This window comes from Ochotona curzoniae, unplaced genomic scaffold (assembly GCF_017591425.1).
Source record: "Ochotona curzoniae isolate NIBS_2020 unplaced genomic scaffold, NIBS_Ocur_1.0 contig_883, whole genome shotgun sequence".
Classification (NCBI taxonomy): Eukaryota; Metazoa; Chordata; class Mammalia; order Lagomorpha; family Ochotonidae; genus Ochotona; species Ochotona curzoniae.
In genome coordinates this window covers 10,953,068-10,967,784 of record NW_024466599.1, presented here as the reverse complement: position 1 = coordinate 10,967,784, position 14,717 = coordinate 10,953,068, and the positions used below count along the sequence as shown (strand labels likewise).

The 14,717-nt window shown below is 44.2% G+C and overlaps 1 protein-coding gene across 3 annotated transcripts in view; it reads right to left on the bottom strand.

Moving 5' to 3' along the window:
• Positions 1–14,717, bottom strand: part of VSNL1 (visinin like 1) — an 87,482-nt gene that overhangs the window by 48,971 nt on the left and 23,794 nt on the right. For 2 of the 3 annotated variants that reach the window (XM_040992852.1, XM_040992854.1), the window contains exon 2: positions 1,904–2,070. In XM_040992852.1, coding sequence (XP_040848786.1) covers positions 1,904–2,065 — 162 coding nt within the window. In that variant the 5' untranslated portion in view covers positions 2,066–2,070. Of the gene's footprint in view, positions 1–1,903; positions 2,072–14,717 lie in introns of those variants that run through there. The other variant, XM_040992853.1, reaches the window with a different exon arrangement.

Below are 14,717 nucleotides of genomic sequence, written 5' to 3'. Positions count from 1 at the left end.
CCTTCGGAAGGATTCAATTGCATCTGTCAGTAGCCTTTGAAAATGTCTCATGATTTTATTTGTACTCCACGTAGAATCTTTGGGACATACACCTTGCACTTAATGCTTTCGTACTGGTAGAGTTCAGTCATTTTGGACATTTTAATATGTGATTATCCCACAGTTTATTTTCTACTTCCTGTTTGCTGGGGCTTTCCACCACTTACAGGTTCTGCACTGTGAAAAGGGAGCTATGAACATTTTCATCCATGCTGCTTCTCACACATGTGCAGGCATGGAACTGCCGGATCCCAGACTACGGGAAAAGCTCAGCTTCAGGAAGTTCTGACAATGTTGAATATTTGGCTTGGTCACTCCCCTCACGTGTTTGTGTATTTTGATGAACTTTGCAGCTCAAATGTACATTTAACAAAATTAAATGATTAAAACAACAGTTTCTTTTTTGTTATTTTAGTCAGAAAATCTTGAAAGAAAATTTCTGTAAGAATGACATTGTATAAATATGAGCAAATGGAATGTTTCAGAGCACACTGTTGCTGGAACAATACAACTCATAAACCTAGGCAAGAGCATTACTACAGCAGAGTCAGTGCCTCTTTAATGGAGCAATTGTATCAAGTGTCCAGGAAGATTAGCTTTTACACACTGGGGGCTGGCCTTGTGACTCCTGGTTAAGCCTTTGCTTTCAAAGCCGGAATCCCACATCCCAGCTGTTCAACTTCTGACCCAGCTCCCTGCTAACGCATTTGGGAATACAGGGGAAGTACTCAAGCACTCAAGTACTTGGACTCCGGCCACTCCATGGGAGACCCGGTGGAGTTCAGTTTCTGGACTGCTGGCCTTGACCTGGGCTACCTCTGGTTGTTGCAGCCATTTGCAGGGTGAAGCAGGGGAGAGAAGATCTCTCTCTCTCTTTCTCTTTCTCTCTGTCTCTACCTGTGTGTGTGTACCCACTCTCCTTCTGTCACTTTGCCTTTCAAATAAACAAAATAAATCTTAAGTAGACAGTATAAAATGTTGAGCTAAGGGCCCATGCTGCAGACACTGGGGTACCGCTCCCAATGGCATGCTGTGTGCTCTTCTGTGCATATGGTACAACTTTTTTTTTTTCTTTTTGAGAAGCCCTCCCAGGGGCTTTCTCTTTAACCAAGACAGGGACATACACTTTTAATCAACCAACAATGTCATTGCCACTAGCTACGGGCAAGTGCTAGTATCCTATGTTTTGGTGATTCTTTCACCGGGTGCCCTCATCCTCCTCAGGGTTATGACTGAGCAATTACTTCTCTGATTTGACCATTGTCTGCTATAAAGATCAACTTTGGAAAAAGATAGACATTTGCATTAATAAAAAAAAAACTCTCCATTTTTCTAGTCTGATGACAAACCACCAGAATTGAAGCCAGCTGGCTGCTCAGGTTACCATGGCACACATGCAAGATGCCATTTCCCAAAGACACCGTTTCCTTACCATGGCACACACGTGAGGTGCCATCTCCTGAAGACACCGTGTCCTTGCCCTGGCACACACGCGAGGAGCCATCTCCCAAAGACACCGTGTCCTTACCCTGGCACATACACAAGGTGCCATCTCCCGAAGACACCGTGTCCTTACCATAGCACACACACTAGGTGCCATATCCCAAAGACACCATGTTCTTACCCTGGCACACACACAAGGTGCCACCCCTCGAAGACACCGTGTCCTTTCCATGGCACACACACGAGGTGCCATCTCTTGAAGACACCGTGTCCTTGCCCTGGCACACACGCAAGGAGCCATCTCCCGAAGACACCGTGTCCTTGCCCTGGCACACACGCGAGGAGCCATCTCCCAAAGACACCGTGTCCTTGCCCTGGCACACACGCGAGGAGCCATCTCTTGAAGACACCGTGTCCTTACCTTCACGTAGAGCTGCTGGAACTCCTCGAGGTTCAGCCTCCCGCTCGGGCAGTCCTTGAGGAAGCCCTTGTACCACTGCTTGAGCTCATGCTCGTTGAACTCCGTGCTCTTCACCAGGTCCTCCATGACTTCAGGGGCCAGTTTGCTATTCTGCTTCCCCATCCTGCCTGAAGGAAAGCAGATGGACGCAGTTAGCACTGTGGCTGTGATCATCTTGACCCGGGTTAGGAACGAAGCTGGAATTACGAGCAGTGCCTTCGTGGGAGCTCCCTCCTGTGTCTGATCCTATCTCCCCAGGCCTGCCTCTTCCTGTTCGGAAGACAAGATTGAGACAAGATTGTAGCATAGACAAGATTAGAAGGAAACAGACCCTTGTGACAGTGGAAGGGCTGCAGAGCTTGCCTGCTCGTCCTTGCGTCCTTTCCCACACGGCGTTGACTCCAAAGTGGAAAGATGGCCACCCTTTCTATGGTAGGTAAAAGGAAGCTATTTATCCCTCTTCCTTCTATGAATTACAGTTCATTGGCATTTACTGCTCTCGTGCCTAATTCTATATTTAGTTACATCAAATGGGATTACTGACAAGAATAAGACTTTACAATCAAATGATCAAGAATTGTTCAGAAAATTGGTCAAAGACTTTAGGGAGCCTCAATGATCCTAGTAAAATGTGACATTTATTCTAATGAGAGCAGTTCATTTCAAAAGTCATATTAAGTCACATTTCTACAACATTCTCTTCAGAGTTGACAATATCCTAGCCGATTCTAGAGATTGGTTGGTTGAACTTGTGTTGATAGTTCACATTGTCATAGATGATAGCAGGGCATTGGGTTCTGGTACCTACAGCAATGAAGCACCAGATCATGTGGCCAACACCACAGCAGAGAGTGCTGGCACAAGGCAGCTTTGGAGTCACTCCTTATCTTAACTCCTGAGTTGGTCATTTACTACACTCAAATGTGTTATTTAGGACAATATAAATCAACTCGACTATATCTGATTTCCTCATTAATAAAGTGAGGTAGTAATTTTTAAACATTTACCTATATAGGAAATTAAAAAATAAAAAGGGGGCCCAGCATGGTACCCTTGTAGCTAAATCCCTGGCTTGCATGCCCCAGTATTTCATATGGGTGCTGGTTTGTGTCCTGCTTACTCCACTTCCTTTCCAGCTCCCTGCTTGTTGAGGACAGTCCAAAGCCTTGGGATCCTGCACCCACATGGGAGGCCTGGAAGAGGCTCCTGGTTCTTGGCTTTAGATTGGCGCAGCTCTGGTCAGTGTGGTCACTTGGGGAGTGAAGCAGTGGATAGAAACTCTGCCTCTCCTCCTCTCTGTAAACCTGCCTGTCCAATGATGTATTAATGGAGGAAAAATAAGAATAACGTAAAAAATTTCATTTAATGTTATATTTTGCTAAGAGCAAAGCATTTAAAGCATAACAAATTAGCCAAACATTAATTTAGAAAATCAAGTTACCTGTAAAAATCTGAGAGACCAGCAAAATAAGGAAAACTTAAGGAGATCTTTGTGCACTTGGTGAGAGGACTCTGAGTCAGGTTTGAGGAACTTAGCCAAGAGGACCCAGGCCTCCTTGGAGTTTGAGACACATTCTGTCTCAGGGTCTAGGCAGGTCTCCACTTGCAACAGCTCAGAAGGGATAATCTCATTACATACTTGTCATTACATTTTGCCTTCTGCAACAACTGATGCCACACCCCATGTCAGTTTCCTGCCCTAACGTTTGCAGTTCTTACACTGTCAGGATATCAAGCCACCTTGCGGCTGTCGGGGAGCAAATCTAGGAAGAAATAACATGGCTCCATGAGACGTCCAACACGAGCAGTTGTTTCCCCAACACTTTCTTGAGAAAAAGGACCAGGAGATCTGTAGCAGTGTCCTTTTTATGGTGCCTCTCACCTATTTTTGTTCTTAATTTCAAGCTTTGAATCTGTCATTAGCAACTGTCTCTTAATTATAAGCTACTGTGGGATTCCACAGCTGGATAGGGAAGTCAAGTGGGTACTCAGGAGTCAAGTTTAATTAATCTGGGTAAGAAAACTGTAATTCGTAGTTATCCTGAAGATCAAAAGATATATTGTCAAGCCTTTTCCACTTTGGTCTTTTCAGTAGTGAATTTCAATATCTATTTCTTAAAATCTCATGGAGCGGTATCGGGTTTTGCAAATTAAGGCTGGAGAAGGCCTATATGGAATATTTCACAAACTATCTTTAACTGTAGGACAACTGGGCAATAGAGATTGTACAGGATTGCACAATGAATGCATGGTAGAACCAGAATTTGAACCTGTAACTCCAAAACTCCAAAACAAAATTGTAAGTAGGTGGAGAGAGAAGGCATTTCAGAATGAGGAATGAAAGGAGCAAAGCGCGAAGGTTGAAACAACTGAATCAGTGCCCAGAAGGGATGCCACGGGGGGTAGAACACCTGACCAAACTGGTTGCCTTGTTTGGAAAACAAAGCTAGATGCCCTAAAACCACAAGCTCCAAAGTGATTTTATATTAATAACGGGAAAGTGGATTAAAAGTGTGAAAATCACCTCCTCCAAGTACTTTGAGAAGTTCAACAAAGTATCGATTTCTCTGTTGGGCTGGTAAGCATGCTTTCTCCATGGTGATGGCTCCAGTGGTTCCAGCCTACTGGGACGAAAGGTCTTTCTTACTCAGAGAGTATTTGCAGGACCGTGAATCACAGGTTTGGGGACTCACACGTGTGACTTCATGCCTTGTGGGTATAGGTTGTGGCCAGCACCTTCACTCGGGTGTGGTACGTTTCACTTGGGTGGGTCATGCAGAAAATCAAGTCCTGGCCTGGCTCAGGGTGGCATTGCCACTTCCCTCATCCACCTCATCCAGTGCTTACCTTGATTACGATCAGCTTCCCCTCTGTACCTCCTGGCTCCAACCTACCCATTGCATGTCTGCCTCTGTGAATTTCTGAAATACACACCTGGCCATCTGATTAATCCTAAAGCCTGCAGCTGGACTGTGTCTTCACTTTGTTTCCATCCCACCTCTGTCCCATGCCACAGGTGCTGCCTACTGGCGGCCTTGTTGTCTACCAATCTGTCCTGCACAATACTTAGTAATGGACAGTTTTAGCATGCCCCTGCATCCACACCCTCTTTGGCCCTGCATGCGCTTGTCCCTTTTCCTAGAGTGACTCTCGCCTTGTCCTCACCGCATCCTTCTTTCCCTTGGTTGACGAGTCTCAGCTCCCACCCCCACTCTTCTCTGAAACCTTCCTGTCAGACCTGGACGCCATTTGTTCTTAACGTCACCTATTCCTTGCTAAGCTTCCATGTTCATGATTTATTCCTCTATTCAACTGTAGGTTTCTTGTCTGTTTCCTTGGTAATTTATGTGAGGTGCTCGGCTACAAATACATGAGGGGGACTGAGGCATTCGATATGTTTCTCCCCAGGAAAATCAGTCTTACAGTCAAAACAAGAGAGGAGTCAAACAATCTTAACTATGAATATAAAACTCGGGCAGCAGGTGGAAGAGAGGTTTCATTGAACTTTCTTGGGAAGCAGCCAGCCCCTCCCCTGCTGGAGAGTGCACACCTGCTTGCCTTCATTGCTGGATTTTTCAACTCCCTGGAGGCAGGGCCGTTGAGTCTCAGTGTCCTGAATCACTGGCATGAAAGTGGTGCCAAGGAATACGTGATAAATGAAAGTGTGGAAGGGCTAATGCTCCCATCTTCACACCTCTCAAGCAGCTCTTTCATTAGGGGTCTAAGATGAGGGAAAGTGGCAGCAAATCATTCAGCGTTCCCAACAAAGACACCAGTGCCTAACACCAGTGTTCATGTCAGCTCTGCCTCCAACTGACTCTGAAACCGTGGGCAAAGCCGTCCCTTTCTTCTCACTCACTTTCCTATGTTAAAAAAAAAAGAGCATGTTTAGCCCCAGATGACCTTTAAGGCCCTTCCAACAGCACTGTTCATGGATGTGCCACATGAGTTTTATAATCACAAAAACCTGAGTCACACACTTCATGTGGGCTGGCCTCAGCACACGCTGGCCCTGTGAGTTCTTTAGAGTCATCCCTCCATGCCATAGTGCCATTACCTAGGAAGAGAGTGGCCAGGAAGGAGTGTACACTTTGAAGCTGAGGCTAGAGGCTGTGGCATCAAAGCCAGTCCAGTCCCAAGCCCCCCATTTTTTTTATTGCTTGAATTGCAGTAGAGACAAACTCCTTGGGGCTGGAGACAGAATAGTACTGACATGGGAGTGGGCAAGAGAAGTTCACGGCGACTGAACAGAAAAGCCGGTACAGGCACTTAGCTGCAAATGATGCATAGAAAAGATAGCAGGGGAACGGGAGGTGGGGGAGGGAGAGAGAGAGACTAGACCCCACTTCCCAGGACATCTGAGAGTCTGGTGAGTTTTGGGAGGCACATGGGACTGAACTCTGGGCTTCTCCCAGGTAATCTAGCCACCAGCCTGGCTGCAACTCACTAAGATCAATTGACAGTAGAGTGTGTGTGAGCTGGGAAGTTCTGAAGTCGGAGCGGCTTGGCCGTGTGTCTTGACACATACAGGATAGAAGCATCAGTGGGGACACAGCCTTGGAGACGGGACCCACATCAGCCACAGGAAGTACATCAGGGGCTCAGCTTGGAGACCTAGGGGATGATGCAGTGCTGGTGTGGGACTGACTAGGTAAAATCAGTTCTTCTCCTGGGGTCCTAGGATCCTCACCTGTACACTGAATAGTGGAAAGACGTGGTCCTTGCTTACGATGACTCTTGCCTTAAAGGACACCTACCCCTCATTTTCCCCCTTCTATTCTATCTAAATCTCACTGATCCTGCAGGATTCTGTCCCAATCTTGTCTTCTTCATGACACTTTCCAGCTGTCATTATTGTTTAGATGTCCTGGCTTTGTGTCATTGGTGACCTATAGCACTATTAGCTGAATACACAGGCAGAAACATTTTGGGCAGCTCCATTGGGAGGAAAACATTTAAAAGTATCTTTCCTGAGAACGGCTCTGTGCTAGGCGTGGTGCGGATATAAAGAGAGGACATCATTCTGAATGAAGGGCTCAGACTAGCACGCTGAGACACTCACACATCTTGGAATGTGAGGTCTGCTGAAATGCCTGCTCATAAGAGAAAGCAGTGGAGCAGAGAGGATGGGTAAAGAAAAATTCCCATCAGATCAGACACATTTGCTTGTGTCTGGTCTCCAGGTGAAAAGCCTTCTTTAATGTTTCACAACTTGTGAGAATCAGCCTTGATCAGCTTGTTCAAATCCAGCTTCATGGAGACTTCCCTTAGAGGGAAAGCAGAACAGCCAGCACGTGGCTCAGGTGAGCATGTTTGGCAGTCAGCTTGGGCAATGTCCTTGTAAAGCAAGACTCAGAGAGGATGGCCTGCGGAACAGACCCTCAAAGCAGCACAGGCATGAGCCACCTGCTCTCAGACGCCTTTCTCCCCTCACCTGGTATCCCTGATAAGGCTTCACCAACCCTACAATCTTTTGTTTGGGGACTGGCAATAGGATTTCCAAAATTCACACAGGAAAGATCGAAGTTTAGAAAGATTTGCATCTGGGCTCTTGGTATCAAACTCTGTTTTTAGGTTGGAGAATTCAGGCTCAGGAAGGGAAAAATATTCTCCAAGGTCACAAGGGCAGTTGATGGCAGAACTGGGACATGAGGCCGGGTCTTGGACTCTGCCTGGGTCTGGCCCTGACCCCCTGTAGTGTGCTGTCCTCATGCCAGACACTCAAAGCATGTAAACCAATAGCGTGTTTATCTCTGGGCATGGATGTTGAAACAATCCCCTTTGCCACCCTCTTGGATCCTATAAACAAATGACATCATGTTGCTAGTTTCCAGAGACCATTAAAACCACCCTGGAAATCTTTCTTCCAAGTTACCCAGCATCCTGCATGGGTTATTCTTTTCTAAGAAAGACAAATGTCTAACTCTGGGGCTTTCTCTGCTCGTCTCATCTTTGTTCTCCTGAAGCCAAGGACTCACTAAGCACTTCTTTATCTCTCCCAACCCTTCTCCCTTGTAGCATCTCCGCATGCCTCAGCGGGGACAACAAGAGGGATATTCCAGGCTGGCATTTCATTCTGTGTTTGGGAACCAGAGAAGCTTCAAGAAAAACAAGTCCATTTGCACACAGGTCTCTGATGATTTTTCCTGAAAATTCAAGCCCTGTAGGATTGTAGCTGAGCTTTTGACTCACAAGCATGAAATCGAACCGGTTGTTGAGCACACACGCTATATCCTTGGGGACTCAAAAGAAGGCAAAAGTTCTGCTTTGATCTATGATAAATGAGAAAAAATATTTTGGTGGCAGTGGCACTTTCAGGGAAAGTAACAAGAGTTCTGTTTAAGAAAGAAGAATAAATATATGAAAGTAAAAATGGAAGTAGACCCCAGGGACCAAGGATCCTGTTCAAATTTTTGCTTTTCAGAGGGAGGCCCAGAGAGATGATGCCAGGAAGCACAGCCAACTAGTGATAGAGCAAAGTGGTGCCATGGCGATATGACCAATGGGCTGCTGCTGAGCCGGGCAGACCATACCAGGGCTTGCAGCAATGGTACGAAGCAGGTCAAGATGCATATGGTGACTTTTCCCCTTAGATCTGCTCCAGACGCTTCCAGAAAGTTTGAGTTGGCTCTCTACGGAGTAGGGACTGAGCGGTTAATTGGACAGCACATCTCTGACTGTATGATCAGAGTTAACAGTGGACCTCACTGAGTGGGCCCCTGGTAACTTGTGATGCGGATACTCAGGGACTGTGATTTGCAGCAGGACAAAATGGCCTGAGCAGCCCCAGAGGATCAGTCCCAATGGCCTTCGCTGTCCTTTCCAAAGCACAAAACAGTTCCTGAGCACCTGGGAAGTGTGACCTAGGCCAAAGCCATAGTTGGTACTTAGCTACTAGTCTGTGGCTTTGGACAAGTTCCTATTATGACTCAATCTCCCCTGTACTACATCTGGTTTGTTCTTCTTGATAATGGCTCTTTCATTTCTCACTTGGACTTAGTTTAGTGGGAGGGAAAGGGTGTGTGCTGGATCACACTCCTTCCGAGGACAAGGTATGTGCTTTGACAAGCTATGTAGGCCACTGGCGCCTCAGTTTTGTCATTTGTGGGGTGAAAATGAAGTGACGCTTTCTTCCTTGCAGCACTTTTATGAGGATAAATGAGAGACCATGCGGAATCCCTTCTAGTAGTGCCTCTATGAGGCAGGCGTTCAGCAACAGCAGCTATTATTATCCTTGGCATTGGACCCAGCAAAGTGGGCTGCTTGGGAGGGTAGAAGACAGGCAATCTGAGCTTCAGGCTTACCCCTCTAGGAGTTATTCTAACCTGGGCAGTGAGCACCAGGCCTGTACATGTGAACAGAAGGGCACTCACTGGCCTTACAATATAGCTCTGTCGGCTCTCCTTCCTGTAAGGAAAAATGCCTCTTTTCTGACTTGACAATAGAGTCATCTAAGGACCCCACAGTAACAGCTCAGCATCAACTGTTGAGTGAAGTTTTCCATCCAATTTCTTGCTCACCCACTGAACAGAAGTGTGAGCTGACTAATGACTGCTAACCTTTCATCTGGGAGTGTTTCATGCAGCCACCCACTTTTCTGCATCTTATTTTTCTTGTCTGTGTGTCCTGTCTTCGACCATTCTCTGCCATTTCAGAGAACTGGCTTCTATGAAAGGAAATGGACCATCTTTGGCAGTGTCAGAACCTCACTAGATTCTGTGCGATAACAGAGGAAATGCTTTCATTAATAACCACAGCCTTCTGCCTAACAGATTGTGTTCTAGGCTGTGCTGCCAAGTCCCCACGGAGAGGACTGTGGCCCTTATCTCAGAGCAGCAGGGAGCAACTGAGGGGAGAGCAGGCCAGTAGTGTCCCACATTGCTTGTCATCTCTTGACATAGGGCTAGGCCTTGAACATCAAGGGTGAATCCTTCTTTGGTTCTAGTATGAAGACTTGAGTTTCTGTTGGATGACTATGAGCTTAATGTCTCCCAAGGGTGTCCATGTCATGATTTATTCTGACTTATAGGCCAGTGTGCTTTTTCCTTTGCGAGCTGTTTGCACTCACCATGTTCCTAAATTGCTCTTTCTCCAGCAGTTCTAAAAGGATGCTTTCATCTAAGTGGCTGGACCTTAAATACTGCTAACTTTGAATTCTTTCATAATGGTGGCTTTATAGAAGCCAATCGTCCTACTTGAAGGATTCAATGTTGGAAACTGATCATTGATTTACTAAACAAACTTTTATGCAATATTGTCACAGGGTTCTTAAATATACCTGTAGCAAACTTTTCCCTTGGCTATCAGGTAATATACCCAACCATTTGATAGATATTACACCATTGTTTCCTCCAGTTGCATCAAACTCAAATACCATTCAAACTAGAATTGATCTTCCTTTTTTTCTCCAAATTTACACATCACCTTGTCCTTTGCTTCCCTTGAGGCAAATGGCCTGCTGTTGGTCCAGGGTCCAATTCAGAGTCCAGTGTGGTCCTGGACTGCTCCCTCCCTTCCGTGACCCAATATCTGTTCAACCATCACATTAAGTAGTTGATGGATTCTACTTCCTTCCAGCTCCGTCTGCCTTTCTAATGGCCACTACCCTGGCTTAGGCTACTGTCATCTCTCATTGTGGTCATTATTTGCTTCCTTGTGGGCCATCTTGCCCATGTGGTGTTGCTTACATATACTATGGCTGAAATAGCACCACTACCCTTTTTAAACCCTTCAGTCACTGTCTCTTAACTCAACTCTGATTATGAACTCTAACCCTGAGCATGGCATTCTGGACTTGCCCACCACTCTTCTTCCATTTGCTTCCATTTCATATTCACTGTTAGCTCCTCTGAGGACCCTTCTCTCTCTGTGCTACCACTCCCTGTGTCATGCCCTACTTTGATGGTGTTTCTTTTGCAGTTTTTTACTCAGGGGGCAATCTCTGCTGGCTCCATGTGATCTTTGGATGAACTCTCCCTTTCCAAGTTATAGAAGCAGCACCTCTTCTTCAGTGATTTTGTTGTCTGGCCTCCTCCTTCTCCACTTCTTATCATTATCGTTATTGCGTCATCTGGTATAGAACTATCTATAATATTAAGCTTCCTTCTCACTAGACTTGAGTTAGAGTAATTGATTCACATCAGCACCTAGTTCAGAGTACATCATGGAACACATAGCCGGGAAATGTCCTTTATTTAATTAATTACTATGTAATCCTGGGTATTACCATTTAGAGCTTATCAGTAGATGAGATAAAGATCCAACATGGCTCTGTGAAGTGCCTGCAGGGAGAAACAAATCAAGCGAGAAAATAGAGCAAACATATGAAGACTTGGCCAGGGAGCCAGCCACAAAGCTTCTTTAGGAGTCAAAAGATTGAATGAAATGTGTTCCATAAAGCAGTCCCGCAAAGTTAGCTCAAGAGTAATCATACAGCTCCAGAGAAACACAACTAAATACCAGGCTATTTATTTCAGCCTTCCTCTTAGAAGAACAACCTAAATGTCCATTCTATAATTATAATTCTATAATTTGGCGAAATAAATCTCAATAAAGTACACTTTTCCTGATGTGTCAGGAATGAAAAACGAGACCCTGGTATGTAGGAAGAGGAGGGCTTTGTCAGGGGAGGATGAAGTGTGGAAGATGGATGGAGGAAGAAAAGCATCTGTTGATGAACAACCAATAAAATCCATGGAAAAGAAATTGGAGGAAGATGAACCTGAAGGAGAGACACAACCCAGTAGCCTCTCCTTGAAGTTTCGGGAAGTGAATGGCGAGGGCAGATCAACCAAGGATTGCACAGAAGGCTGACCCTCTCCAGTGAGGATCCTGTCTTTGATGTGTTTCCAGCCCTGAATTAGACTCCCCTGTCCTTGCTGGATTTTGAGAAGTATCCAGCAAACATGGAACAAAGCATTTTAATGTGGTGCATGAAAAATATCTTAGCTAAAAGGGACAATGCCAAGGCTACGAAGGCTAAAATTAGAACTTCCGATTCTGTTTGACCTGGCAGTCATGTGCTCGGGCTCCCTCCACCTGCCTTGCACCCAGCCGTGGGCCTCCTGGGAGCAGGTAGCATGTGCTGAGGGATGGCACCCCGTGGGGGTGACACATGCTTCTGGGCTGGTGTCATTGTCACTTGGAGCAATGTGTTCAGTCCTCCCTGGATTGCAGAGGCATGTTTCCATATCAGTTAATTTGTACATAACAAACACCGTGTTGCTTCATCTAATTAACATGCCACCTTTGCATATTGTCACTGCCCCCCTGGCAAAAAAAAAAAAAAACCCTCAAAGGAAATCATGCATTTACTTCTATTTAAAAATTCAAAACGTCACTAATGTAACCTTCAAGGAATATAAATAACTGGTTATCAGGGCCTCACATCATGCTGCTGAACAATGTTATCCTGAGGAAGGGCGTGGGCCTTGGTGACAAATGATGAGGTAAGAGCCCCTGCAGCAGTTCCACTAACTGATGCCTTTAGGAAAGTTTTAGATCCTTTCTTCTTTCATTAATCCAATCTGAAATATTGTGTGTCAATACCTCTAACAACTTCAAAGGATTAAATCAAATAACAGATTTACATGGCAGAAATGATAATTGTATTCACATGTGTATGCATTACCTAATGTCACATTACGATTTTATGAAGTAGATATCTCTCAGTCTGGATTTCACTTATAGCGAACAGGTCTTAGAGAGTTTGACACTTGTATAAAGCCTCACAGCAAGAAGATGATGGAGTTGGGGTTTGAACCTTGACAGTCTCTGAGTTATAATAGCACTTGCAAGTTATTCTGGCTGATGAACGGACATGAGAAACAAGAAGGTCCGTTCTAGAACAAAGCCACCAGTTCAGGATTCACCGTTCTCCCTGCCTTGCCTCAGAGCAGCCGTCTTGATGCACTTCTCCCCTCAAAGAGGTTGCTTAGGGTGACTGCAGCCTGGACAGCTGCCTCATGGTCGTCTACTTGGGGCTCCCAAGGGGATGGCAGGGACTTGGGAGGCATAGAAGAGCAGCACTTGAAAGAACAGGGGATGCTTAGCCAGGCGATGCAAATATCCCAGAGAGGAAATCTGAGCTCTCCTCACAGCACTGCAGAGTATCGAGGCACGAAAATAGACATATAGATCAGCCTAACAGAATGGGAAGTCCAGAAATAGAGCCATCTCTCCCCAGTCACTTAATATAAGATCATGGATGTTTTTCAGAACAAATGGGAAAGGAAATATAATTTTGTAAGTGATATAATCACTCTTTGATAGAAATTTCATGCAAAAAAGCTAGAACCACATTACATATGATGTTTTAAAAGGTCGTTAACATTTGGAATGAAAACACACATAGAGTGTTATAATATTAAATGTCAATATAAAAATTAAGTAAATGCCTATATGGGCATGTACAACAAATACTGGTTGTTAAGGAAACCATCAGAAATAGAAGAACAAAAAATGATCAGAGTGTGAATAGAGAATTCATACCAGATTAAACTCAAATAGAAAACAGGTGGAGAGCAGTGTGTGTGGACTCTTTATTAAAGTTAAGGCATATCTTCTAAACATAAAAGTAAAAGCAGATACTACAAAATCTAAGACTAATACCAAGGTGCTACCAGACAAACACTCAAAGTTTAGGGAGTCCAAATGCCCCAGAAAATGCCAGCACTTACATGGAATAATGCCCGCAACATAAAATTTCTGTTAATATTAAGGGAGATCAAAAGCAAAGCAAGGAGAAGATTATCTGAAGGAAATGAACAGACATGAACCAAAGATGAAATGTCAGTGGCCAAGTTCACCCCTACAAATAATCAAATGCAACCAAATCGTAAGTTGCGACGGTTCCTGTAAAATACTGGAAATGAAGACATACCAAATATTCACACCCATGATTGCAGGGGAAAGTGTCTTGAAGAAACGACTCTAGAGGAAAAATTCATACGGAGGGATGTATTTATTGTAGCTTCATTTAATAATAGTAAAAACTCTGGAACTACAACCATTTCCCATTAGGAAAATGTGTAGTGAATTATGGCACATTAACGGAGTATGAAATCGTATTTACAGTGCTGAAACATAGCATTATTTATGTTATACTAATTGGGGAAAGTAGAGACAAAAGATTAACTACACTCTATAATGATGACTATTTACTACGAAAAATGAAGACAGTTCTTTTTCTCATTCCTCTTTGCAAGTGAATCAGAAGCACAAGGAATACCATATATCAAGAGACAGAGATAAAGATGAAAAGGAGACTCTTCATTTCCTGAATCAACCAATGACTGATGAGGGAGAAAAGTATGATGCAAAAAATTTAATTACAAGATACAATAGGGAACAATAGGCGTTTTCCGCAATGCACACGTGTTCTTCCACTGGGTGGAAATTCAGTGGGACAAAGATCTTTCTGAGTTCTTATATTTTAAAAAGTCTTAATGTGGCAACCTAAAGGTAATCAAGTACAGACTGTTTAGAACAAAATTTTAATAAAGTTCAGAGAAGATGATGTAAAATAAAATATACCTATATTTGGATACTGAAGAACATCTGAGTTGAAAAAATTACCTTAGAGCCCATGAGAAAGAAAATTCTCACTATTTCAAAGGAAAACATTTATTCTAAAGCCAGCCTCCTTATCAGCTATAATTGATAACGTAAGAAAGCAAAACTGCTTAAAATGCTAAGAAAAAAAATAGAATTATATATTCAGTTTATTCAAAATGAGAAATAAAAGCATTTTTAAATTCAAAAAAGTTGTGAAGAT